Raw genomic sequence first — 27,043 nt, forward strand, 5'->3', positions numbered from 1 at the left:
GTGACCAAAATGGTGAAGGGTTTGGAAACCATACCTTATGAGGAAAAACTTAGGGCGCTGGTTATGTTTAGCCTAGAGAAGAGAAGGTTAAGGGGTGATATGATAGCCCTGTTTGAGGATGGAGCAGGGTTGTTTTCTACTGCTCCAGAGACTAGAACACGGAACAGTGGATGCAAGCTACAGGAAAAGAGATTCCACCTAAACATTAGGAGGAAAGTGTTGACAGTAAAAGCTGTTAGACTGTGGAACACACTCCCTTGGAGTGTGGTGGAGCATCCTTCTTTGGAGGTCTTTAAGCAGAGGCTGGATGGCCATCTGTCAGGGATGCTTTGATTGTGATTTCCTGCATGGCAGGGGGGTTGGACTGGATGTCCCTTGTGGTCTCTTTCAACTCTGTGATTCTATGAGGTACTGCTCCATGTACAAGAAGAAAAGCTGGGATGCGGCCAAAAAGCACTTATGACTTCTACACACTTCCACTGCATCCTGCAACATTTGGAGACAGACTCACTCACTTCTATCCTGCTTGGACTGGTATCCGCACAGACTCCTTGGTCTTTGATATCATCAGATGGGGATAGGCTATAGAATTCAATGACTATCTACCCGTAGAGTTTCTTTGTACCATTCCCCCTTCCAAGATACTTCTTTATGAGGTGTGTACTCTCCTTTACAAGGGTGCTATTAAACCCATACTGGGGATATTTGACCCATTAGGGGATCTTCTCTTGATACTTAATCATCAACAATCCCCATGGCGCAGTGGTTAAATGCCTGTACTGCAGCCATTCACTCAAAACCACAAGGTTGCGAGTTCAAGACCAGCAAAAGGGCCCAAGCTCGACTCAGGCTTGCATCCTTCCGAGGTCGCTAAAATGAGTACCCAGACTGTTGGGGGCAAATTAGCTTACTTCTAATTAGCTTACTTACTGTTCACCGCTATGATCTTTGGAATAGCGGTATATAAATAAAACAAATTATTATTATTATTATTCACCAAATACATGGCTGTTGTCACAGCTTGACTGAGACAGAAGGTTATAATTCTTTTCACTTATATCAATGACTGGCTGTTTGTGGTAATCTCTCATCAAAGAATTACCCATCACATAGACTCATAGAGTATACTTTGAACCTATTGAAGTTGCTCAGTCTTGTCATCAGTTTGGAGAAGTTGAATCTCATCCCGTCTCAAGAGCTTTGGTTCATTGAAGAGATCTTGGATTCGAAATTGGCAAGGGCCTTCCTTCCTGCAGACGATTTCAAACTCTGGTCATTACTGTTTGCCGGTGTTGATGCTCCCTCTAACTATCTGCAAGACTGGTCCACATGCTCCTGGGGCACAAGACCCTATGACTGCCATTACTCCCTTAGCATGTCTTCACATGCAACCACTTCAATCGTGGTTTCTGAATATATTTGATCCCCTGGAGTATCCACTCTACATGCAGCTCACAATGCTGTATCACTTCCATTGTTCACTGGCTTAACCGATGAAATGTCTTTGTAGGAGTTCTATTCCATATGCCTCCTCCAACCCATGTTGTCACCACAGATGCTTCCCAAGAGGCCATTCCAAAGGGTTCACTCTCCTTGACATCAGTGTTCCTGAGATGGTGGTGGTGGTGAAGCTCCTCAAAGCCTTCAAATCCTTCCTCCAAGGGAAGTCAATTCAAGGCATCATTGACAACATGGTGACCATGTTGTACTTGAACAAGAAGGAAGACATGAGGTCCCCCACATGTCTCAACATCTCCACTGTAATTTGGAACTGGTATGTAGACAGAAACACCTCCCTCCATGTCATCTATCTTTAAGGTGAGGAAAATGTAATAGTGGACTGGTTCAGCCGATTCTTGGATTCATGCCACAAATGGATGGTTCATCTGGAAGTTCTCATGACTGTCTTTTGACAATGGGGCACACCAGAGATAGACCTCTTTGTGACTCATCTGAACAACCAATGTTGTTGGGATTGTTCCAGGACTCTAGGGAGAGGCTCTCTTGGAGATTCCTTCCTTTTTCAATGGAGAAACAATATGTTTTATGTTCCTATTGATTACAAGGGCCATGGTGAAGCTGAGAGATGACTGTGTTGATGCCATCCTCATCACCCTGTGGTGGCCCAGACAACCTTGGGTTGTGCCCCTGCTTCGCCTAACTCCAGGCTCATATGTCTGTCTTCCTCACTATCCCGACCTATTAACAATTGGATTGAAATCATTGGATTCAACATCCAGACCTAGAAAACCTCAAACTGGTGGACTGTTAGTTGCTGAGAGACTTACCCCAATTTGATTGGTCATTGGAGATGACAGACCATCCACTTGGAAGTCTTATGCATACAAATAGAACAAATTCCGATCCTTCGTGTCTGGAATTGGCCTCTCCCCTTCTCAGGTTTGAACCCAACATGTATTGGACTTCCTCATGTCTTTATCTGATTTAGGTTTATCCCTTTCCTTGGTGAAGTACTACCTAGCTGCCATCTCCTTTGAATTGCAGCTTTTGGGACATTCATCATGCTTTCAAGGAAGTCAAATAGATTCCTTGTGTGGTATTTGAATTTGAAACTAAACTTACCGGTGTCTTCTCAATGGCTATCAACATAGGTGGTTTTGATAATACATTTAGCCTATGAACTGGGCAAGAGCCACCTGTGACAGTTCAAGCTCATTCCACCAGGGCAGTAGCTGCCTCCTTTGCCTTCCTTGCTGAGGTACCACTGGACCATGTCCCAGCCTTTGACACGCGATCGACACCATATTGCTAACAGAAAATATCACAGATTTGCGACAATTACTAAAGAAATGTCAACGATGAAATTGCAAAGGCAGGCTTAATGCTGAACATAGAGAAAACAAAAATAATGACCATGGAAGAAATACATAAATTCAACCTAGAAAATAAAGAATTTGAAATAGTTAAAAGAGTTCCTGTGCCTAGGATCAAACATTGATCAGAATGGTCACTGTAGTCAAGAAATAAGAAGACTAGGATTGGGAAGGACAACAATGAAAGAACTAGAGAAGATGCTAAAGTCAGAATGACCCAAGCCATAGTATTCCGCATTACCGTGTATGGATGTGAGAACTGGGATGTGAAGAAAATGAATAGGAGAAGAATCAACTCATTTGAGGTGTGGTGCTGGAAAAGAGTGCTGAGGATACTGTGGACAGCCAAAAACACAAACAAATGGATCCTTGCAAAAGATCAAACCAGAAATTCTCCTGGAACCGAAGATGACAAAACTGACGCTGTCATCCTTTGACCATTTCATGAGAAGGTATGAGTCACTTGAAAAGACATTGATGGTTGGAAAAGTGGAGGGCAGTAGAAAGAGGGGTAGCCCACAAACCAGATGGATAGACCCATTTGTGTGAGTCATAGGAACAATGAAGAAGGACAGGTTGTATACCTGTAACACTATTTCTTTGAGTGGTCGTCTGTGAATTCACACCACATCTCCATCTTCCCATCCTCATGTTCTGCTTTTCCTTAGCTTCTTGGATGCTCCTGCTATGATGACCATGGAACTCCGGGTTTAGGCAGGCATCGAGCCCAGATGGTAGGTGGGTTTACTACCAAAAAGCTAGAAGTTTCCAAATCATGCAGTGTGCAGGTGCAGATAACCCAATTGTGTGAGTTCACAGATGACCACTAGAAGATCTACAATTGCAGATGAATAACATGTCTTCTTTGTGGTCTGTCTGATTCATTTACATGGGATTGCTTGTGCAGTGTCTTTGAAAACCTTCAAAACCTAATCAACATTTTTAGATGCAAGCCTCACACTTTCCACTAAGTTTGTCTCCAGTGATTCCCATCACAATTCCTTCATTCCATATATTTGGGTTTAGAAGATCACCACTTAGTGAACCACAGTTAAAAATATGTAACCTGCCCATTTGAACCCTAGCCTTCTTAAATCAAGCACAGTGACTAGAACTGCATGTTAATATAGTTCTATCCCAACCTACATTCCTTTTGCTGGTATCTTGCTAAGAGCGGAATGCCATATGATTTTGCTGCTCTTCTTCTTCATCATCATCATCATCATCAGTGAGTTATTGTGCTAGTCAGAGGTCATGACAAATAAATTTTAAAATATACAAACTATTAAAAATACGAAAAAAACAAATGGTGCAAAATGATTTTCCAAATAGTTATGAGTTATTACAAAACTAATATAAAGAATATCAAAAATTCAAAAATGTACATCAGTTTATAAGTTGTGTGCCTTCAAGTTGTTTCTGACTTACGGTAACCCTAAAGCTGTGAACTTGTCATGGGCTTTTCTTGGCAAGTTTCTTCAAAGGGAGTTTGCCATTGCCATCCTCAGAGGCTGAGAGAGTGTGACTTGCCCAAATTCACCCAATTGGTTTTGATGGCCCAAACCAAATTTGAACACTGTTCTCCAGAGTCCTAGTCTAATACTCAAACCATTATGCCACATACCTCAAACAAATGGGCCACAAGTAGCGGCTTCTGATGACGCACGTGCCTGATTCGTCTAGAAATTGCTCTGCTTATGGTGGCCCGAAGCCGCTAACAAAAGGAGTGGCAAAAATCCACTTCTTGCCAGCAGCTCACTTTGAGAGCAAGCCATCTAGTTGCCATGGTCCTCGGCCAGTTGTGGGCCAATCACGGGTGGAGTGGCCAGAAGTTGCTCCTTCATGCCTGTCTGCTTTGTCCTTTACTCTAATTCTTTTTTTAGCCAAAGGAAAAATAGCTACTTCCTGTGTTACATAACCATTACTATTGCTAAAGAGAAACTGAAGCAATTCTATAAGATAGTACTCACATTCATAAGTCAACAAGGGTTCCAAAAACCCATATTTTGGGTTCAAGGGACAAGTTATCATGTAGTGGACAATGTCTTCCACCTGCCATTGATGCTTTTGCTTTTGTTTTAAGCATATGGGGGAACTACTGTGCAGTTCTTGCTTTTTTTTTTACTTTATTGTCTATACTAGGTTCTCTATACTTATATGTTGCCACCTTACACTGAAATTTCATACTATATTACTGCTTTTAGTGATGGTTATTAGAGTTGCTAATTGCACACATCTTTTTGTTTCAGATATTACTTCATTCTGGAACAGCATCTTTATTAACCTTGATAATTAATGCTACAACGGTGAGAAAGCTTGTTATGACATTAGGTAATACACTTAATAATACATCTTTATTTTAGAAAATGAATGTTTATGGCTAGATTGATACAAAGCTCTTCCAGATTAGTGCATAGATGCGAGAGCTCACACTACAAATTTCTTGCTTTCTGCCATTGGTTCTCTTTGTGCTTTTTCCTCATAAACTTACAGCCTCTTTCACCCTTGTCTTGTAAAAGGTGGGGGAAATGAAGAAAGCTTTATGACATCTAAATCCTTCACATAAACTTCAAGGAAATATTTCTGTTGTCAGTATGCCCTCTCCCCCTCCCCACAGTAGCAGCAAGGAGTTAGTGGCTAAAGAACCCAGTGTAAACTGCATGTATTGGACCACAGAAGTCACATGGGGCATTTTTGTTCTCATATATGCTGGAATTTGGGGAGGGGGGAGATACTCTTTGATAGGGAATGAAATATTGCTGCTCATGCCAGGAATTGCCACTAAATAGTCCAGGACAACATCTTCTTCTCTGAAGATGCCAGTCACAGATGCCGGCAAAACATCAGGAAGAAACTCTTCTAGAACATGGCCACATTGCCTGAAAAACCCACCAAAAACTACCCTAATTTAATTGTCTTTTCTCAAATCTCCCCATAATAACTAACAGCAAACCATTTGACACCTGGAATAAAGAACTTAAAAAAATTCTTTGGGAAGGCAAGAAGCCGAGAATAAGGTGGAAGACATTAACAGATACAAGACTTAACGGGGGCTGTAACCTACCAGATTTATGCCTCTACTACCAAGCCAATATCTTAGTCTGGCTCCCAAAATGGATCTAATTTAAAAACGAAAAGCTTCTAAATCTTGAGGGATTTAATTTACAATATAGGTGGCATGCATATCTTTGGTATGGCAAAAATAAGATACATAAAAACTTCAAGCATCATTTCATCCAGAAATCCATCGTTGTAATATGGAAAAAAATCAACCCATCTTCTACTCAAAGATACCAGGATGGTTATCTTCCCAAGAGGCTTTACTAGAAAGAACAAAGATAACTACGAGATGACTAAGATATTGAGAATTATTAAAAAAGAACAATCAACAACAATACGTAATAAGACTAATAAAAGAAATGCCAGAATTTGAATTAAAAAGCCACTGGTTGGTCTATCATAAGCTGACCCGGAACAATGGATTTGAGCTCCAGGAAAAGAGATTCCGCCTCAACATTATTATTATTATTATTATTATTATTATTATTATTAACTTTTATTTATAAAGCGCTGTAAATTTACACAGCGCTGTACATACAATCTTTTAGTTAGACGGTTCCCTGCCCTCAGGCTTACAATCTAAGAAGACACGACACAAAAGGAGAGGGGAGTGGTGGTGGGGAATGGGATCAGGTCCAGCAGGTCTTCCCCTCCTCCGAGGCCTAGACCAAGGCAGATCGACTGGAGGAAGGGCTTGGCTTCTTAATGGATGGTTAAAAGGAGGCTTCCTGGGTCAGAGAGGGGCTCACCTCTGGGAATGCTTCTCTAAACAATATAGTCTTTAATTCAGTTTTGAAACTGGGTAGAGAAGTGATGAGGTGTGCATGTGGGGGAAGAAGGTTCCAGGAGTAAGGGGCAGCAAGCGAGAAGGGACGAATTCGGGAGGGGGCAGTGGTAGTCCTACACTGTGACAGGAGACCTTGACTACAAGAGCGGAGGGTGCGAGTAGGAATGTAAGGAGAAAGAAGGTCAGATAAGTAAGGAGGGGCCAGTCCATGGAGGGCTTTGAAAGTCAATAATAAAAGCTTGTACTGGATGCGGAAGGGGAAGGGGAGCCAATGAAGGGAGGATAAAAGAGGAGAAACATGGTCAAAGCGGCGAGCGGATGTGACAATACGGGCAGCTGAATACTGGACAGAGATTAAAAGATGGAGGTGTGAAAGAGGAAGTCCTGTCAGAAGGAGGTTACAATAATCTAGTCACGAAACCACTAAGGCATGGACTAGAGACTTGGCAGTAGAGGCTGAGAGGAATGGACGGATCTTGGCAATGTTGTAGAGAAAGAATCTACAGGCCTTGGCGGTGGCCTGGATCTGGGGAATAAATGATAGAGAAGAGTCAAAAATGAAGCCAAGACTGCAGGCTTGATGAACCGGTTGAATAGAAGTGTCGTCAACAGAAACAGAAAAGGAATAGTGAAGGGTGGGTTTAGGTGGAAAGACAAGAAGCTCAGTCTTAGACATGTTGAGCTTCAAGCGCCGAAGCCGCATCCACTGAGAGATGGCAGTCAGACAAGAAGAAACTTGCTGTTCAAGCCTTGGAGAAAGGTCAGGGGTGGAGAGATACAGCTGAGTGTCGTTGGTGTACAGATGATAGGAGAAACCAAAAGAACTGATGAGTTTACCTAGGGACAGTGTGTATAGAAAGAACAGAAGGGGACCCAAGACAGAGCCCTGGGGAACTCCAACAGATAGGGGAACAGAAGACGAAGTCTGACCACCCGTGACCACTGCAAAAGATCTGTCTGACAAGTAAGATTTAAACCAGTCAAGAGCAGAGCCGGAGAACCCAAGGTCAGAAAGTAAATCAACCAGGAGACAGTGATCAACAGTGTCAAAGGCCGCAGACAAATCAAGAAGAACGAGAATAGAGTAGAGGCCGTTTGCCTTGGCCCGCAAGAGATCGTTTGAGATCTTGGTGAGGGCTGTCTCTGTAGAGTGCCGTGGGCAGAAGCCAGACTGGAAAGGGTCTAGGATGGAGTTGACTTCAAGAAACTTAATACAGCGAGAATAAACGACCCATTCTAGGACCTTAGAAAGAAAAGGAAGAAGAGAAATTGGACGATAGCTAGACAAAGAAGAGGGGTCGAGAGAGGGTTTCTTCAGAATTGGGGAAACGAGAGCATGTTTGAAGTCAGAAGGGAAGGAACCCATAGAGAGAGAGAGATTAGAGGAGCGAGGGCAGAAGAGAAGGGACTATAGAGATTAGGAGACGGGAGGGAATAGGATCAAGAGAACAGGTAATAGGTTTGGAAGAATTTAGCAGCGTAGAGAGTTCATCCAGAGAAACAGGGGGAAACCCAGAGAGTTTATTAGTAGAAGGTACCAGGAGGTTAGTGGTAAGGGGCAAGTCGGGAGGAACTATTTCAGATCGAATAGTAGTGACTTTAGTGATGAAGTAGTTGGCAAAGTCAGTGGGGGAAAATGATGAGAAGACAGGGGGAGAGGAAGGTTTTAGTAGTGTATTGAAGCAGGAGAACAAACGCTGCGGATGCCTCTCATTAGCGCAGATCAGCGATTTAAAATAGTTCTGTTTTGCCATAGACAGAGCGCGTGAAAAAGATAAAAGGATGAATTTATAATGAATGAAATCGTCTGGTTCTCTAGACTTTTTCCAAAGACGTTTGGCTGCTTGAGAGCAGGACTGGAGGAACCTGATAGTGGGAGTGAGCCAGGGCTGAGGCCTAGTCATAGGGGAAGACATGCGTACAGATACAGGAGCAAAGCTGTCAAGAGTTGAAGAAAGAGTGGAATTAAATAAAGACATTGCTGAATCAGCAGAGTCCCCAAGATCAAGAGAAGAGAGAGATGAATTCAAAGTCTTACTGAGATGGTCAGAGTTAACAGACTGAAGGTTGCGGAAATGGCACTGGACAGTACGACGAGGAGGTGGGATATAAGTAAGAGTAAAAGAAATTAAATGGTGGTCAGACAATGGAAAATCAGATGCCAGGTAGTCGGAAATGACACATTTAGCTGCAAGAATAAGGTCGAGACAGTGACCAGAAGAATGGGTTGAGGAGTTAGAATAAGGCTGAAGGCCAAAAGAAGCAAACAGGGAGCTAAGGCGAGATGAAGAAGGATTGTTGGGATTGTCAAGGTGAATATTGAAGGCACCTAGGATCAGAGAAGGGACTTCATCAGATAGAAAAAATGTCAGCCAAGATTCAAAGTCAGATAGGAACTGGGTAGCAGAACCAGGAGGGCGATAGATGACATTAGGAGGAACTTCCTCAAAGTAAGGGTTGTTTGACAGTGGAACACACTCTCTTGGAGTGTAGTGGAGTCTCCTTCCTTAGAGGTCTTTAAACAGTGATTTGGTGGCCATCTGTCGGGGATGCTTTGATTGAAATTTCCTGCATGGCAGGGGGTTGGACTAGATGGCCCTTGTGGTCTCTTCCAACTCTATGATTCTTTGATTCTATACACGGATTTTTTATACACAGATTCAAGCATCCGTTGTTTGAAAATGTTCAAAAAAGTATAAATTTCAAATATCAAACCTTGATTTTCCATTTTTTAAAAGGGACACCATTTTGCTATGCCATTATATTTAATGGGACTTGAGCATTCATGGATTTTGTTATCCACGGGGGATCTTGGAACCAAACCCTAGCATATAACAATGGTCCACTGTTCTTCACTTTGTTACTAAAATAATCAGAATGAAGAAGAAATACTGTTTTGATGTGCATAATTTGTAATTATGGAAAACACAATTAAAAAAAGACAATAAGGGATCAAATTTATGACATCTTGGTGAAACAGAGCTGAAGAAAGGCCAAATCAAACCTTTAAGATAGCATTTAATCATTTGGAACTTTATGGATTTCTTTGTTGTTGTTATCTGCCCTCGAATCAATCTTGACTCATGGTGATCCTGTAGATGAGAAACATCCAAGAATGCCTATCTTTCACTTCTCCACTTAGTTCCTGCAAGCCCATGCCTATGTCCCCCCTGATTGAGTTCATCCATCTGATATGTAGTCTTCCTCTCCTTCTTCTATTCTCTACCTTTTCTAGCATTATTGTCTTTTCCAGTGATCCATGCCTTCTCATTATATGGCCAAAGTATGTCAGCCTCAATTTAATGATCTTGGCTTCTAGTAAACTAGAAAAAGAATCACACAGGCAGTACAGGTTCTGATTTTTTTGAGAAGAGAGATAAACATAGAGAAGGACTGCATTTCTTTTGGAGGAAGTAAAAGAGAAAAACCCCACATAGTTAATGCAAGTAAACTGTAGATTTAATGCATCCATCAAAACTATCAAGAAATGATAATAGCCTCCATGAGCAAGGCTGCACACAAGTGTATTGCAACTTTTAAGGCCTCATCAGAGAGCCATAATAAGAAAATTACATTAGAAACAGGTCCTAGACATTATACCAAATAGAAACCTAACAGCGTTTCAATCCTGTCCACTGGACTGCTTCTGAACCTCAGTACCATCCAGCACCTTTCTTTTGGATGGTACCAAAAAGAAATCCTTGTACTTCTGGGTTATTCCCCATGTACCATCTCATGAGGCAGAAGTCTCAAGATTCTGTTCTTTGCAGCACTGACTCTTTCGCTTTCTCCAACAATTTTTATTTCCTGCCTTGCCAGCTAGATGTTTTTTTTTTTTTTTTTTTTTGCTCACACACAGTAAATAGTTGAAATAGAAGATAATAAAACTATTAATGAAACAGATCAAATTTTTGAAAGTTGTACTGAGAAGAAAGAATCCTCTGACGGTTACACAGATAAGGAAGGTTTATCAAATAGGCTATTCCAAGCAGAGGAATTTAAGAAACTCCTTTAAAAGATTTGTTCAGACTTTAGGGTTACATATGTGTCAAAACATAAAACAGACATCAGTGATACAAAGAACCAAATTGATGTAATGGTTTGAATACCGGATTCTGGAAACAAGGGTTCAGATTCCTGCTCCGCCATGGAAACCGACTGTGTGACCTTGGCCAAATCACACACTCTCAGAAGAAGGCAAAGGCTCCCGCTCCAAACAAATCTTGCTTCTTGTATATTAAATACAATGAGTGATTCCAGGAAAGTTGATAAGCATGTTTAATGTATCTGTGCATGGCATTGCTTTAGAACTGAAAGATAAAATTTCAATGAAATTGGTTTACTCTTAGAATTTAAGCGTGGTAATAAAAATAATTGTTCTTTCAGAGTTCACCACTGTAAGTAAGTTAAAATAAACATGAGTGATTTTGTACTGGCCATCCTCCATAGAGAATGAGAGTTGGTATGAGATATTATATGTATCATTTTGCATTTCTAGAGCACTCATCCCATGAGTAAGAACTTTGGAAACCTTAGGCGACTAATTATCTGTTATTCCAGATTATATTCAATAATATAAAACTTGTGAATTCATGTGGGCCAAGCAGATAACAAGCATATTCATAGTCCATCCTCTTTTCTCTTTAGCCTTACAGAAGGGGAAATTGTGAAAGATTATTATTGTATATGCTAGACAATTTTAAAAGACATAAACATCAGCTTGGGAAATGAAATGAGAGCCAACTCTGGAGACCAGGGTTCGATTCCCAACTTGGCCATGAAACCTACTAAGTGATCTTGGGCAAGTCACATTCTCTCAGCCTCTGGAGAAGGCAATGACAAACCTCCTCTGAACAAATATTTTCAAGAAAACCCCTTGGGGTGGCCATAAATCAGAAATGACTTGAAAACACAATCTTTCGCTGTCTCTAATCCAAGCTTTGTCATTACTTGTGAAGTTTACATTTTGGTCTACAAGTCACAAAATTCTTCAGTCAGTATGGATATTGGTAATGTTGTTTGAGGCATTTTGGAAGTGGCAGACCAAAAACCTAACTTTTTCAGATTTTGCCTCTACTTGAAAATAAGTGTAATCCATCTACTTATCAAGAGCCAGCATGGTGTAGTGTTTTACTGTTTCATTAAGACCTAGGAGACCAGAGTTTAAATCCCCACTCAGTCATGGAAACCCACTGGGTGACCTTAGGCAAGTCACTCTCTCAGCCTCACAGGAAGGCAAAGGCAAACCCCCTCTGAATACATCTTGCCAAGAAAACTTTATGATAGGTTCGCATTAGGGTTGACATAAGCTGAAAAACAATTGAAGGCACATGATGACAACAACAAAAGATACAGAAATGAAAGAAAATGGAGTGGCTTCAGTTCTGAAGTTATCTACCCCAAAAGGGGTAGTAGACATTACTCTACAAGATATATACAGAATTTGTAGAATTGAAATTTGAAGGCCCTTTACATACATTAGAATCCTTGAGTTGGAAGAGTTCTCAAGGGCAATCCAGTCCAGCCCCCTGCCATGCAAGAATACACAATCAAAGCACACCCAACAAATGGCTATCTAGCCTCTGTTTAAAAACTCCAAAGAAGGAGACCTCACCACACTCCAAGGCAGCATATTCCACTCTTATATAGCTCTAATTGCCAGATGTTCTTCCTAATATTGAGGTGGAATCTCTTTTAAATCCGTTGCTCCATGTCCTAGTCTCTGGAGTAACAAACTTACTCCATCTTCACTATGACATCCTTTCAAATATTTAAACAGGGCTATCCTGTCTCTTCTTAACCTTCTTTTTATCAGGCTAAAATATTTTGGGAAGGAAGCAATAATACCTTGATTTTCTTCTTTTTTGACTTCTTTAATAACAATAATAAAATATGTCTGTAATTTTATATTGTTTTAGAATGATAATTTTAATTGTTTTATTGTAATATGTTTTTAGAATTTTTATTTGTGGGCCACTTTGGGACCTTTCGGGATCGGGAAGAAAGGCAGGATAGAAATCTAAATAAATAAATATGTATTTTCTTCTTTCTTTTTCTTCTTCTTTTTTTTTTGGTAGGGATATTTGTTAGTTTTTATTATCCTGTTTTATTTTGTTTTTTAAAAATTTGTATGTTTTATATATTTAGAAACTGTATTGTTTATTTTTTTTAAATTAACCATTTGAGCTAATTGCACCAGTTCCACTCCATCTATCTCTAGGACAATGGTGGTGAACCTCTGGCATTTGTGCCACGGGTGACACTCAGGGCCCTCTCTCTGGGCACACAAGCTGTCACCCTAGCACAGAGTGTGCCAGAGTTTCATACCAGAACTCCAGAGCGATGTGGCATTTTGCAATAAATAAGTGGGGTCTGGGTTGCAGTTTGGGCACTTGGTCTGTAAAAGGTTCACCATCACTGCTCTAGGAGAACTTAGGGGTCGTTACTACTTGGAAAAGCCTCAAATCCTGATTCGATGTATGTGCCCGTAGTTCCCACTGGAAATTGGTCCCAATCCTCATTGGATCAATTCCAGTGGAAAAAATGTGGGGCAAACGCCAAAAGCCTGGGGTATTTTGGTAGCCGGGTTTTGGTGGTTCTTTTGGCAAAAATCGATTCTGACATGATTCCTAATATTGGGAATGCTAGATCAGAATCATTTTTAAAGGGGAGGGACAAATAGCCTGGGGGGGTGTCGTCCATCCCCGGAGAAGTCACATGCACACCCAGTACCACCTTTTTGGGGGGCGGCGGCGGCGGCGGCGAGGGAGCGTTTGGGGCGAGGTGGGCCCCGGAGTCATCCCCCCTCCCACCAGAGAGCCAGCACAGGCAGCGGAGGCAGGGCTTCGCCCAGGGCCCTTAAAAGGCCCAAGAGAGCGGCCTCAGAGCGGCGGCGGCGAGGGAGCGTTTGGGGCGAGGTGGGCCCCGGAGTCATCCCCCCTCCCACCAGAGAGCCAGCACAGGCAGCGGAGGCAGGGCTTCGCCCAGGGTAGTGGTAAGAAGCAGTGAAAATTGGGGGATTTTTAGGATAAATACAGTGACGATCTTCGTCCCTTGGATCTTAAATTATTTTAGACAGTTCTTGCCCCTAGGCTATTATTATTTAACCGTGGATAAAAGGCTTTAAAATGAAACTACGGAAACGTCGCTGATCTAAGGTCTCACACGACCTTGATAATAAACCTTCTAAACAAACTAAAATAGACTATCACTTCTCCAGCAGTCAAGGTGCCCCAGACATTCAAAATGACATTGAATTACATAATAGATATGAAATTCTGGACTCCTTGCAGGATGAGGACCTGTTAACATCGGTTAAGGATAAAAATAGTGTTGACCCAGAACACTCATCAGCAAAATGCCCATGGAAGGAACTCCTGGCAAAGGAAGCATTTTTAATCTCAAAAACTTTTGAATTTTTATTAAAAAAGTGTGCCTCCATTAGTAATGGTCTAGAGACCTTAATAGATATTATTCACAACAAGGAGAGAACAAATTGTTCAAATGGACTTAATCTACATTCTATACCTCTTTATGAGTATCCTAACCCCTCAGAATTTTCCTCAGCTCTAACAATTCAGTCTTCTCAGGTGATGTTAGCTATAGGATATAACTCAATCAATAAGGGTAGATGGTCCAATTTGTATAATATCAAGAACTCCTTAAGCAAGCTATTGGGTTGGGAATCTAGGAAGGTTATGTTAAAATCTTTTCATTTCCTACCAAGTGTAGGACATTATTCACGACTAATACTGACCTTTCATTCCCCGGCTGCTCCCAGCACATTATTGGCTAAAAAGTTCTCATTGATAAAAAATTATGACATACACTGTGTGAGGGTATATACCAATAGAGTGTTAAATCCTCTTATATCCCTTAAGGAAAGGAGATCTGAAGGAATTACTCCTGATAGTTCTGGACGTGTATCGAAGGATAAACAAAATATCAATGAACTCAATATACTTAAAGATGAATGGTCTAAAATGTGTCAAGCAATTGAATTGGTAACCAACAGTCAGTACGTAGCAGAAGCGTCCCTCTCTTCTGATACAATCATCCCAAGTAATGATGATTGTCAAGCCAATCATGGGAATAAAGTACAACTTATGAACTGTATTGACACACCCTCATCACCTAACGTCCCCCAAGCATCCAAAGAAAAGGTCCTAATAGACTTTGAAGTGGTGGAAAAAGTGGAATCTCGACACCAAATTTGGGCCAAAGACTTAAGTGAACTCATTTCCCTTAGTCCACATATTGATAAATCTCTAGACAAACCTCTTGATAAGTTTCTCCAGAAACACGACCTTGATCTTAAAAAAACTGAAGAAAAGGCTACACAGGGACCCTCTGGTCTCCCTCTTACAAATCAATCAACGGTTACACCAATCCCCGAAGATCTAACAGCCAAATCTCGAAAGACAACTCAGACCACTCTAGAAGTGACTTCTCAAGCAGTATCACTGACAAGAGATCTGTATAATCCTAACTGGAATGGCTGTATCCAGTTAAATGACCAAATTACATCGTCAATTGTGCCAGACCCTTTCCAGTGACTGCCGGAGGGTACTCTTAGGAGTTCCCTAAGTTTCACGCTACTTTCATGGAATATTGCGGGGTGGGGAAGGAAAAGTGGCGATGTAGATTTTACTGAATATATCAATAAGTTTGACATTGTTTGTTTACAGGAGACATGGAGTCCTTACGACATTTGCCTACAGGGGTATATTTCTTTTTGTGTCCCGGCAGTAAGATCTGGGACAAGGGGACGATATAAGGGAGGATTAGCTATTATGATAAAAATAATTAGTGGCCTTAAGCATGTAATATTAACCCCCTGTGAGGAAATTGCACAAGCAATCCTTCTCCAATTTGAGTCTGTTAAAATAATATTAGTTAACACTTATATACCAGCAATTAACAATAATTTATCAAGTTCAATTCACTGGGACCACCTATCTAATTATATTGATGAATTTACTAATAAACCTGATCCTATAGGGTGCGTATTGATGGGGGACTTTAATGCTAGAATCGGCCCTCTAATGACTATCTCTGTGAGCAGTGTATGCTCGATGTTAATATGCCTCCTTTTCCACTGAATCTCCCCCGAGTTGGTTTGGACCCAGTTACTAACAAAAATGGGATATTGCTGGTCAATTTCTGTATCACCCATAATTTACTTATTTTAAATGGTTTGGAGTATTTCCCAAACACAAATGGTTTCACCTTTATAGCTACAGGAGGGAGAAGCTCTATTGATTACGTATTATCTAGTCCAGTCTTGATGAATCTAATTACAGCCTTTGAGGTCTGCCATAGAACAGAAAGTGATCATATGCCACTAGTAGTCTCTATGGTATTACCCAAATTAGCTACTCCACCTTCCATAAATTCTGAAACGTTTGTTAGTTACGAAAGATTAAAACGAATTTATTGGAACTCTCGAACAATAGAGGCAGTCAGCGAAATCTATAAGGAAGCTTGTGCCTTAACGGTAATAAATGATCTAGCTAATAGTACCTCAATAGACAATGCACTGGTAAACTATGGGAAAGTAATATCTATTGTGAGTAACAAAACAGCTACTTATATAAACCCAACTAGAGGGAGGTGCTCGTGGTTTGATAAAAGTTGCCTTATAAGAAAAAGGAACCTTAGACAAATATTCCAATCTGCTTTAGACAACTCTGAGGAAAATTTCAGACCTTACCTAAAGGCCCGGGTAGAATTCTATAAATATATCGAAGATAAAAAGAAAGCCTTTTATCAGCAAAATTGGGCCGATCTAGATAGAGATTTGAAATCAAATGATACCAAAACATTCTGGTTAGCAGTAAGGAGGCATTTGAATAATAACTCAAATTTATTTAGTCCTAGTATTTCGCCCCAAATATGGGTATCGTATTTTACAAACAAGATGCAAACTCAATTAACTGATAATATTGTAGAAATTGCAAACCCTTCTATTATTTGGAGTCCTGTTTCACCAGATGAAGTATATCAATTAATTCTTAAACTAAAATCTGCTAAATCGCCAGGTTATGATACTATTACGGCAGAGGTTTTGAAACATTGTCCAGAATTATGGTCCAAAGCCTTGGCAAATCTATTCACCCTGGTAAACAACACGGGGGTGTTTCCGACAAGCTGGAAAGATTCGATAATTATTCCTATCTTTAAAAAAGGCGATAAGCAAGAGCCAGCAAATTATCGCCCGATAAGCCTGCTTTCTATTGTGGGTAAACTATATGACAGCTATTTGGCAATGAAACTGCAAAGCTGGATGACTACTCAAGCCATCCTGGGACCAGAACAAGCGGGTTTTAGAGGTCACATGTCTACCACAGATCATATTACTGTTATTTCATTTCTCATTAATAAATATATTTCCCGTCCTAAAGGGCAATTATATGCTGCGTTCATTGATCTAAAAGCGGCATTTGATCTTATTCATCGACCTACACTTTGGAGTAAATTGGATAGTCTAAGTATAGATTCAAGACTTTTGTTCTTGTTGAGCCAAATTCATACCAAAAATCGCTGTAGGGTAAAATTTACTGAAAGTGGTCATTTAACTGACCCAATCTATTCAGGAATAGGCGTAAGACAAGGTTGCGTCCTAGCTCCTCATTTATTTAATTTATTTGTAGCAAATCTTCCAAATTTCATGTCATCGGTTGATATCCATCCTCCTATGTTAGGAAATCGCCCACTTCTAGTGTTACAATATGCTGATGACACTGTATTATTGTCGCGGACTCAGGTGGGCTTAAAGAGAGCCCTGAATAGATTTAGTGAATATTGTGTTAGGTTTCACCTACAGATTAATGTTAACAAATCAAAGGTTTTGGTATTTTCAAAAGGGTTCACTCCAAGGAAATGGAAGGTGAAAAATCAATCTATAGAACAGGTAAAAATGTATACATATTTGGGTGTTCTATTCCATTACAATGGTCTTTGGGTAAAGCAGAGAAAAGGTTGTTCATTCTGGGAAAAGAGCTTTGGCAACACTACAATCCTTTTATTATAAGAAGGGAAACCAAGATGTCCTTGCAGCCTTGAAAATCTATAAAACCAAAATTAGGCCCCAAATACTATATAGTACATCTGTATGGGTAACAGCTTTTAACAAGGAGGTTGAAAACTTACAATCTCGATTCTGCAGGAAATTGTTATCTATTCCACCATGTGTTCATTATTTAACGCTATATGACGAGCTTGGTTTGGATACACTCGAGACCACTGCCTGGTTGATGGCATATAAGTATTGGCTTAAAATCCATTATAGACCAAACAGATCTAGTTTAATCTGGTTTCTCTTATCCGATAACTATTATACTAATTGGTCAAAAACCTTTGAAGATAACCTAAAATTAAAGGGTTTAAATCTGGACTCTCTACTCTTATTGACGGAGCATGAGTGCTTCAAGACAATTAAGGATTGTCTGCTGAGTTGGGAACACAAGGAAATTTATTCTACCTCTCCCAGAGTATGCTCCCCTTTTGTGTTTGGCATTCCCCCCAGTTGTGGTGTGATACCAAAGTATTTTCAATCATTGTCTCTTCAGGCTGCGAGGAAAGCCTTCCTTTTTGCAAGGCTGAACATCCATCCGTCTTGTGTTACTAAGGGGAGATATATGAAAATTCCATTTGTTAATCGTCTTTGTATATGTGAGGCAGCCCCAGATACCCTCCAACATATTGTTTTTCTTTGCCCATTATATCAACAACCGAGAAAGAAATTGATAAGGAAACTAATGGAAATGAATTATTATGTAATGGATATAACTTTAGTGCACTTATTGGAGGATTGTAATGAGCAGATTACACGATTGATGGCAAATTTTCTAATGGAGGCAACAAAAATCTGGCATAAACTGAATAACTGTAGTGCATAGAATTACATGTTATAAGGATGGAATTTTAAAGTAACTATGTTAATAATTTTAGTTAAAATTTTAAATTTTGTATGATGTTTTTGTGATGCCTAATAAAGGTTTTATGGTATGGTACCTTTTTGGGTCTTTTAAAAAAAAATAAAACGAAGCACAAAAGCGATAGATTGACAAAGCAACTACTTGTAGAAACAAGGAGCTGCTTAGCCATTCTAGAGATTTTGTGATTAGTTTTTTTAAAAAAAACAAAACAAAAACCAGTCTTCCCCATCTTCCTCCTCCCCTCCCAGCTCCATTCCCCGGTGTCTGCGTTCCCCTGCCCGGCCTTGCCTCCATCCTCCTCCTCTCCGTTAGGTGGTGATTCAGGTGGGGGAGGGATGGGAGGGAGGGACTAGGAGAGCCAGTGGCAGGTGCCATCTCTGTCCTCAAGGGCTCCTCCTCCTCCGAGCCACCCACCTCCCTTGAACAAGTCACACTCTCTCAGCCTCAGACCCAACTGGGGAAGGAACCGAGGCAAGCGCAGAAGGGGCATTGGCAGGCCGGGGGGAGGGAGCACAAAGGCCAGGGGAGGGGCCAAGGCCAGGTTGGGGAGCAGGTGGAGACAAAGGTCCGTGCCAAAAAACAGTGATTCCAAAAAATCCCCATTCATATGTGGACGAGGGACCTTTTGGAATCGATTTGGCATAGCAGAACAGAGCCGGATCGAGATTCGGATCTTTCAGTAAGTGGGAATGAGGCCTTAGTGTCCTTCTCACTGATTACCTCTATTTGATATGGCACAAGGATAAGGTGATTGTCAGAACTGACATCACTTTCCTACTTAAGGTTGTGTCAGATTTCCATCTCTCTCAGAATATTATTCTTCTCTCCCTTTTCCTCCCTTCTTCTACTCGTTTGTTTGGAGCATTTCCTCTATTGCTTGGATATTTGGAGAGCTCTACCTGTTTATTTCTTGTGTGCAAAATATTTCAGAATGACACCTTGCCTTTTTGTTTGCTTCTCTGGACCTAAGAAATAGCACCAGATTTCACCACAGACCTTTGCAATATGGGAGGTCTGGATCATCACACAGTCCTACATATTTAACCTCTCCCTGGAAGGCCATGTTAGAAGTCATTCTACTAGGCTACACCAACTTTTTTCTTAAAGGGTGTTCCTTTTCCAGAACTCTTTTTGGCTACAGCTTGATCATCACCCTTGACATTTATTCAGAACTACAACCAAGATATGACCAATTAATTATTTTTCTTCTTTTATAGGCCTTTGTAATATTACTCTTCCAAAGCGCATGGCCATGTATAATGCTGTTCAGCGTATCAGACAAATGGAGGCCAATGCCTTTTCAATGTTGAAGCTTGACAGATTTTTGGCTGATGCAAATTGGACAATGGCTGAAGAGGCAATTACGATTGATTCCCCTTATAAAGTGAGTATTAGTATTTTACTATTAAAAATATTATAATTTAGAAAGTGGATAACTGAGGTCCTACTGGAATGCTCTCCATTATGGCATCTGATGGACTATGACTCAGTTTCCCCGATGGATGACGTGAGGTCGTTTTCTGAGCAAATGCTCCGAATGACTAATCCCCTGGAACTCTAGATAAAAATTCAAGGCAAGGGACTGACTGACCCAGTCCATCACTTCCTCATTTCCATTTCTTCCATCAATGTTGAAGATCTCTAGGAGGTCATTGTCCACCCCTTCAACCATCCCTTCTACTTCTAAAAAAAATAGACAACTTGCACCATGTGATGGATTTTGATGCAGGCTGGCTGTTGGAACAACCTCATTAGCAGGTCAGCAGATAAATTCAGCCTACCATACAGTGGACTGCTCTGCCAAAATCACTGCGGGTGCCATAGCCCTCCATTGCCATGCCTGGCTTCACACCTCAGGACTTTCTACTCAGGCATGGGCAGCCGTCAAAGATCTTCTGTTTGATGAATTGGGCCTCTTCAATGAAGACATCAATAATAAACTTGAACACATGCAAAATATGCATTCCACTGCCCACAGGTTTGACCTGCCCCATTATCAGGGATCGTTTTGACCGCGAACCACGTGGAGCTGCCCACCCTTGGGATCGAGGAACAATTGTAGCCCTTCTGGTTTGAGGCCTTATCACTCAACTCCTCATCCTTCTTCCTCTGACAAAAAAAATTACTCCCAAAGCCTTAAGCTCAGTTTTAGGAAACGTCCCACTGATCAAGGGAAGAAGCATCTTTGACTGCTGTGCTCCTTCCCCTCCGACTGCTCCACCCATCTTCGACAACAGACTAGCTGCTTTCATTCACGTGGTCCACCATCACAAATGATGCCTGGGTTCTCAATATCATCGAGTATGATTACTTTATTGAATTTGAAGAGTACCACCCCCCACCGGAGTGATCCTCAATACCTCTCCCTCCAAAGCTCTCAACAATGAGATTGCCTCCTTAGGGGACAAGGGTGCCAATCAAACCAACCCCCCCCCCCCTCCTAGCTTCATCACAGATTCTTCTCCTGATACTTTATAATTGAGAAGAAGGGCAAGGGTCTTCAGCCTATTCTAGACCTACATGCCTGGAACTTTTTCATCACGTACAAACGATCCAGGATGGTAACCATTCCATCAATTGCTAGGTTTGCCACCCTAGACCTAAAGGATGCATATTTCCACATAGGAATCCATCCGTCCCATTGTCATTTCCTATCTTTTGCAGTTGGAGGGTCTGCTTTTTGGTTTTAAGTTCTGCCCTTCGGATTCTCCATGGCAAAAAGGATTTTCACAAAATGCATGTTGGTGGTCACAACCTACCTTCAGCAGAGGGGCATTGAAATTTTACCCTGCATCGAAGACTGGCTATTTGAGTCAAGAAGCTTACTGATGTTGGCGGTGTAGTCTACCTTCAGACTACTCAAATCCCTAGGCCTAGTAATCAGTTATGAAAAATCATGTCTAGTATCATCTAAAAGAATCACATTTATTGGAGCTATCCTCAACTCAGTTTCCACTAGAGCCTACCTCCCACACGAGAAAGTTTAAACTCTCAGACGGTCTATTGCGCTGTTGATATTCATGCTGAGTGATTGCTCGATGGATTCAGATACCCCTTGGTCACATAGCTTCGATGAGTATGACAACACTGTTCGCATGCCTGCAGTTTCGACTGCTCTGATCTTAGTTTCTCAGGGCTTTCAACCGTCTTCAGGATCCTCCACACAAAAGACTCGCAATGCCACGATACATCCACCAGTCCTTCAAGTCGTGGCTCAACCTGGTGAATGTCTGTGTTGTCATGCCCTTTCTTCCATTCCAAACTATTCCATTCCAAACTTCCATTCCAAATCATCACATCAGATGCGTCCCTACAAGGTTGTGGTGCACACACCAGGGGCATTTCAGTAAAGGGACGGTGGTCTCCCTTGGAGGCATCCCTACACTTCAGCATGCTCAAAATGCTTATTGTCGAGAAAGCCCTTCATGCCTTCAGATCTCTCCTGTCAAATGTCACTATTCAGGTGATTACAGGCAATACAACTTTGGTGTACTATCTCAACAAACAGGGGGTATGAGTTCTCAGACCCTACTCCAGGTGACATTACGGATCTGGAATTGATGCCTCAATAGGAATCTACTCATCCAAGCAATCCACTTTCCCAGGACACAGAATATGCTGGCAGACAAACTGAGTTGCTGCACAGAGTCTTGCTACGTGTGGATGCTGTGTCCCCACACAGCCCAACATCTCTTTGAACTCTGGAGGACACCTGAGATTGATATATTTGCAACAGGAGAGAATATGCAATTCCCCAGATTCTGCTGTAGAACCTGAGAGATGGATTTGATGGATGACACCTTCCTAGACAATTGTAGGGGACTCCTCCTTTATGCCTTTCCACCATTCCTACTAATTACCAGGGTGGTGGCAAAACTCCTGGAGGACAAGGCCAATGCCATCCTAATCACACCAAGGCTGCCATGGTTGGCTCCACTTCTAAAAATGACTCGATACTTTCTATGGCTTCCCCTCCAACCCGACCTCACAATGCACATGCCGAGTCAGCCATCTGAATCTGGACACTCTTCACTTCACAGCATGACAGACCAGGTCTTACCAGACTTCCCAGATTCAATTCTTCATGTCCTCTAAGTGGTTCATAAGCCCTCCACCAGATTATTGTATCACTACAAGTGAAACAACTTCCTCGACTTCCTTATAATCTCAAGGGCTTTCTCCATCCTGATCTTGAACCTGACATGTTTTGGAGTTTCTTCTTTCCCTAGCGGAGGTGGGACTCTCCCTTTTTTCACTTTGTTGCTACCTGTTGGTGATCTTTTACCAGAGAAAAGAAGGGCTATCTTCTTATTTCCAATCTCCTTTGATACAGACATTTCTCAAGGGTTTTAAGCATTTACATCCTGTGACCTTGAACTTGTACTATCACAGCTATACAAGAAGCCATTTGAACCTATGGCTCCATGCAGTCGTTGTCTACTCACCTGGAAAACTGCTTTTCTCGTTGCCATCATATCAGCTAGCAGAGCCAGTGAGCTGTGTGCCAGTGAACTGTGTGTATCTCCGATTTCATCGAGACAGAGTGATGGGCCATCTGGACATTTCATTTTTACCCAATGTAGTCTCCTCGTTTCACCTAAACCAAGATATCATCCTGCCAGAGCTCATGCATAACCCTGCCGCCAGTTTCGATGTAGCACTTTCTGAATATATGGAGAGCCCTGGCATTTTGCACAGACAAGCCTGTGGCATCAAGACAAACTTCAAAGATTTTTGTTTGCTACTCTGCTTCCAAGTTGAGGCAGCTGGTCTCTTCCCAATGGTTCTCCAAGTGGGTTTTTTAGACAATCCACACAGCTTACCAGTTGGCAAAAGGACAGGTGCCCACTTGGATTTGAGCCCATTCTACTAGAGCAGTGGCAGTCTCTTTTGCATTCCTGGCTGGTGTCTCTCTCGAAAAGTTGTGCAAAATCGCTGTCGTATCAGTCGTTGACCTTTATTTCACATTATAGGCTAGATAACATAACCAGGTCAGACACAGCCTTTAAAGAACAGTGCTCCTTTCTGCTTTGAAGTGACTGGTTGACCTCCTTCTGTCACGTAAGAGGTCCTTGTTCTTACTGTTATAAAGTTGTTTGTTGACCTATATATTGCTTTCTTTAAGTGACACTCTCTCCACCTGTCTTAATCGTTGCTAATCTCCCCAGTGTGTATCACAGAAACCACGAAGAACAGGTTACATACAAGTGGTCATCTCTGAACTCACACAAACCTGCCCATCCTCTCCTCTTGATGTGCCCTGCTTTTTGGTTCCTTGGATGCTCGTACACAGCGTCTGTGGGAAATCAAGCAATTGAGCGGGAATAGCGGAACAAAATAGAGAGTGGGCGGGGTTGCTACCTGAAAGTTTCAAATATCTATTCCAGAAAGTTCCAAGAATACACTGTACAGTCGCAGAACACCCCAGTATGTGAGTTCACAGATGACTACTCAAAGAACCACAGTTACAGGTGTGCATCTTGTTCTTATACCTCACAGCTATAGAACTAGATATTAAAAAGCTTGTTTCTGGTCAAGCATAAGGGTCACATTGAATACTTAAAATATAATTTTTTATGTAATTGTATTTTGTATAAATCATAAAAATTACAAATAAAGCATGCCCTATTTATAAACAAAACATTTAAATAGCTACCTTTTGAGAAACACTGGTCTAGGCTGTAGAGGACATTTTGCAGGAATAAACTGTTAAGGAAAATGCAGCATGGGACATACAGTAGAAGAAATAAAACATGTATGTGAAAGTCACTATGACTAAGCAAAAGCAATTAAGAAGCCACACAGGTATAAAAGCTAATGTAATTTAGCAGTCCTAAATGCCAAGGACAGAAATGTAGAATGTACAATTGAAAACACCTGAGAATCATTAAGTGTACAAGGTGAGATGAGGAAATCATTAAGTATGGGTTGAACTATGAGAACCAATCAAAATGAGTGTACACGCCCACTGGGTGGAAACTGACTAAGTGGGTGGTGTTTAACAATGACTATAATAATTGCTATGATTGCCAATGTATTTTGTGGGTAGTTGGAGTGTTTTGGGTAATTGTGGAGTTTTGTGAGTAGTTTGGAGATTGTAGAGATTGTGATTTGTGAGGGCATTAGTATTTGTATATAGTAGAATAAAGTAGATCTTTTATATAAGACTACTGAGTTGTCTGGTGTCTTGAGTGAAGATACAAGAGCCAGCAGGATCCTGGAGAAGTGTGAAGACTTCTGTGGAAGAAGAGTGAGAAGGCTTGGAGAGTTTGTCAGGGTCTTCAGCCTATTCTCTGAAACTCTGCTGCTTTGGAGAAAAGCATTAACCACTGGCCAAAGCTGGTCAGCTCTGGTGCATAACAAGGTGGTGAGTTAGAGCCAGAGGTGAAGAGCTACAACTCCCATCATCCCTGACATAAACTACTTGAAAAGTTTTTTAAAACACTCAAAGTTGGAATTTGTTTTTTCAAAAAAAACACAAAGTTTTAAAAATTGAGATGGGTTTACAGTGGGAGGGGAATGAATGCAACCCAGTCCAAAACTTATTAAAGCCCATCACTCGATCAGCCATCCTCTTGACCAAGAACATTTCTCTTTTATCTATATTAAGCTTCAGTATACTTTCATACAACCCATAAATATCTTTAAACACTGGTTTAAGGTTTCCATAGTCTCCCTGGAACTTTTTTTAAAAAAATTATCCTACTTTTCTCTAGATATGTGACTCAAGGCAGTTTACACAAATTAATCCAAATTAATAAATCCAAAATGGAGTTTAAAATGCTGAACCGCCATTAAAATGAGTTTTTAGTTGAAGATAATTTAAAAGCATTTAAAACATACCATATAGGTGGGTGGGGGGTGCAGCTGCATCCACAAAACCAAACCAAAGTGACTAGCAAATGTCAGTCTCCTAATGGAATCGTTCAACAGTCCAGGAAAAGCCACCAGAGAAGTCATTCTCTTGTGTCCTTACCACTATGGCTGTGAAGGTGGTGAAATCAAATGTTAATCTTCTGCAGAAGATCTCAAACCTCTGGTGGGGCCATCCAGGGAGATTCCATAGTCTTTCTGATAATCTGGACCCAAGTCATGGAGGGGCTGTACAGAACTCTGACTAAAAATGGAAAGGTAGCCAGTAAAGTTGTAACAGTTACTTTTTCCTTCTAACTAGCCCAAGTCAACAATCTGGTTACAGTGTTTTGGATCCACTGAAAATTTTAAATACACTCATCCCTCCGCATTTGCGGCTTTGACTTTTGCGGATTTGATTATTCACGGCTAGTGTATTCTCTCTAGGAATAGCTAGGTCCTCCAACACAACTCTATGGTCAACTTTAACCAAAAGTCACATTGAAGAACCTAGAGATTCCTAGAGAGAACACTCCAGTAAGCATTTGTAGTTCCTCCAGCGCAGTTCTCCGGTCAACGTCTTGCAGATGTTGACCACATAGTTGTGCTGGAAGACCTAGATAGAGATTCCTAGAGAGGTGTTCTCTCAGGTAAAAACCTAAGTGTTTTTGTTATTTGCGGTTTCCCCACATGCACGGGGGTTCTGTGCCCCTAATCCCAGTGAATGTGGAGGGATGAGTGTAGTTGGTAAAGACAGCCCAAAGTAGAGTGCATTATAGTAATTCAGAAGGGATGTAGTCAATGGTGTGTGTCACTTTGGCTGTATTGTAAAGAGTATCATCAGCATACTGTGTTTGTAATTTTGGGCACAATCCAGCCAAAGTTAAGCCATTTCCATTTACTTTTCTATTAGAATCAGTGAATGGATGACTTTATTTTATGTTTATTTCATTTGTATGCTATTTTTTTTCCTGGAAAGGGAAGGCAGGAATTGGTGTCTGAACATTAGAACAAGACTTTTTGAAATGCTACCAGGTGGGGGCAGGGGAAGTTTGGGACCCTGCTTCAGACAGTATGTCTGAATATCTTAGTGAACATCTCCAGAAAGATCTCTCCAGGCATAGGGAATGGGCGTTTTGCTATTCCTCCTTTACATGTAACCAATTTCATAAGGGCATGTCCAGCCCTTCCTAGGTTCACAGAATCACTCATGTACATATTTAAAGTGAAGCTGAATTTCAGCAGCACCAGCTAAGTGTAATTTTATTATCACTCTCATGGCTTTAATGTTGATATTTTTAGTCAAACTGCGTTCTCTTGTTCTTATTTCCTTTTTACAGTTACAGTCAGAAGAAATGCAGCAATTGACAAAATCACTGAAATGTCCAGAATGTGCAGCTGATATTACATTTGAAAGAAGCCCCCAACAAATTGCAGACATAATGGAAGAAGCTAGATTGCGCCTCTTAACTGCACAAATAGTTTGTATTTTTTATTGTTTTTATTAGAATATTGATCTGATTTTAGCATTTTGGGTGCTTATATTTGACAGTACTTTAAGAAACAAAAAT

The 27,043-nt window shown here is 41.1% G+C and overlaps 1 protein-coding gene across 4 annotated transcripts in view; it reads left to right on the forward strand.

Annotated features, from left to right (window-relative positions):
• Window positions 1–27,043, forward strand: part of LOC149314311 (solute carrier family 9 member C1-like) — a 157,128-nt gene that overhangs the window by 47,010 nt on the left and 83,075 nt on the right. For all 4 annotated transcript variants that reach the window (XM_089520831.1, XM_089520830.1, XM_089520833.1 and 1 more), the window contains 3 exons: window positions 5,084–5,165; window positions 19,838–20,004; window positions 26,813–26,953. In XM_089520831.1, the coding sequence (XP_089376957.1) occupies window positions 5,084–5,165; window positions 19,838–20,004; window positions 26,813–26,953 (390 nt within the window). The remainder of the gene's footprint in view (window positions 1–5,083; window positions 5,166–19,837; window positions 20,005–26,812; window positions 26,954–27,043) is intronic.

This window comes from Sceloporus occidentalis, unplaced genomic scaffold (genome assembly GCF_023333645.1).
Source record: "Sceloporus occidentalis isolate IW3139 unplaced genomic scaffold, rSceOcc1.0.p SCAF_4, whole genome shotgun sequence".
NCBI classification, from domain to species: Eukaryota; Metazoa; Chordata; class Lepidosauria; order Squamata; family Phrynosomatidae; genus Sceloporus; species Sceloporus occidentalis.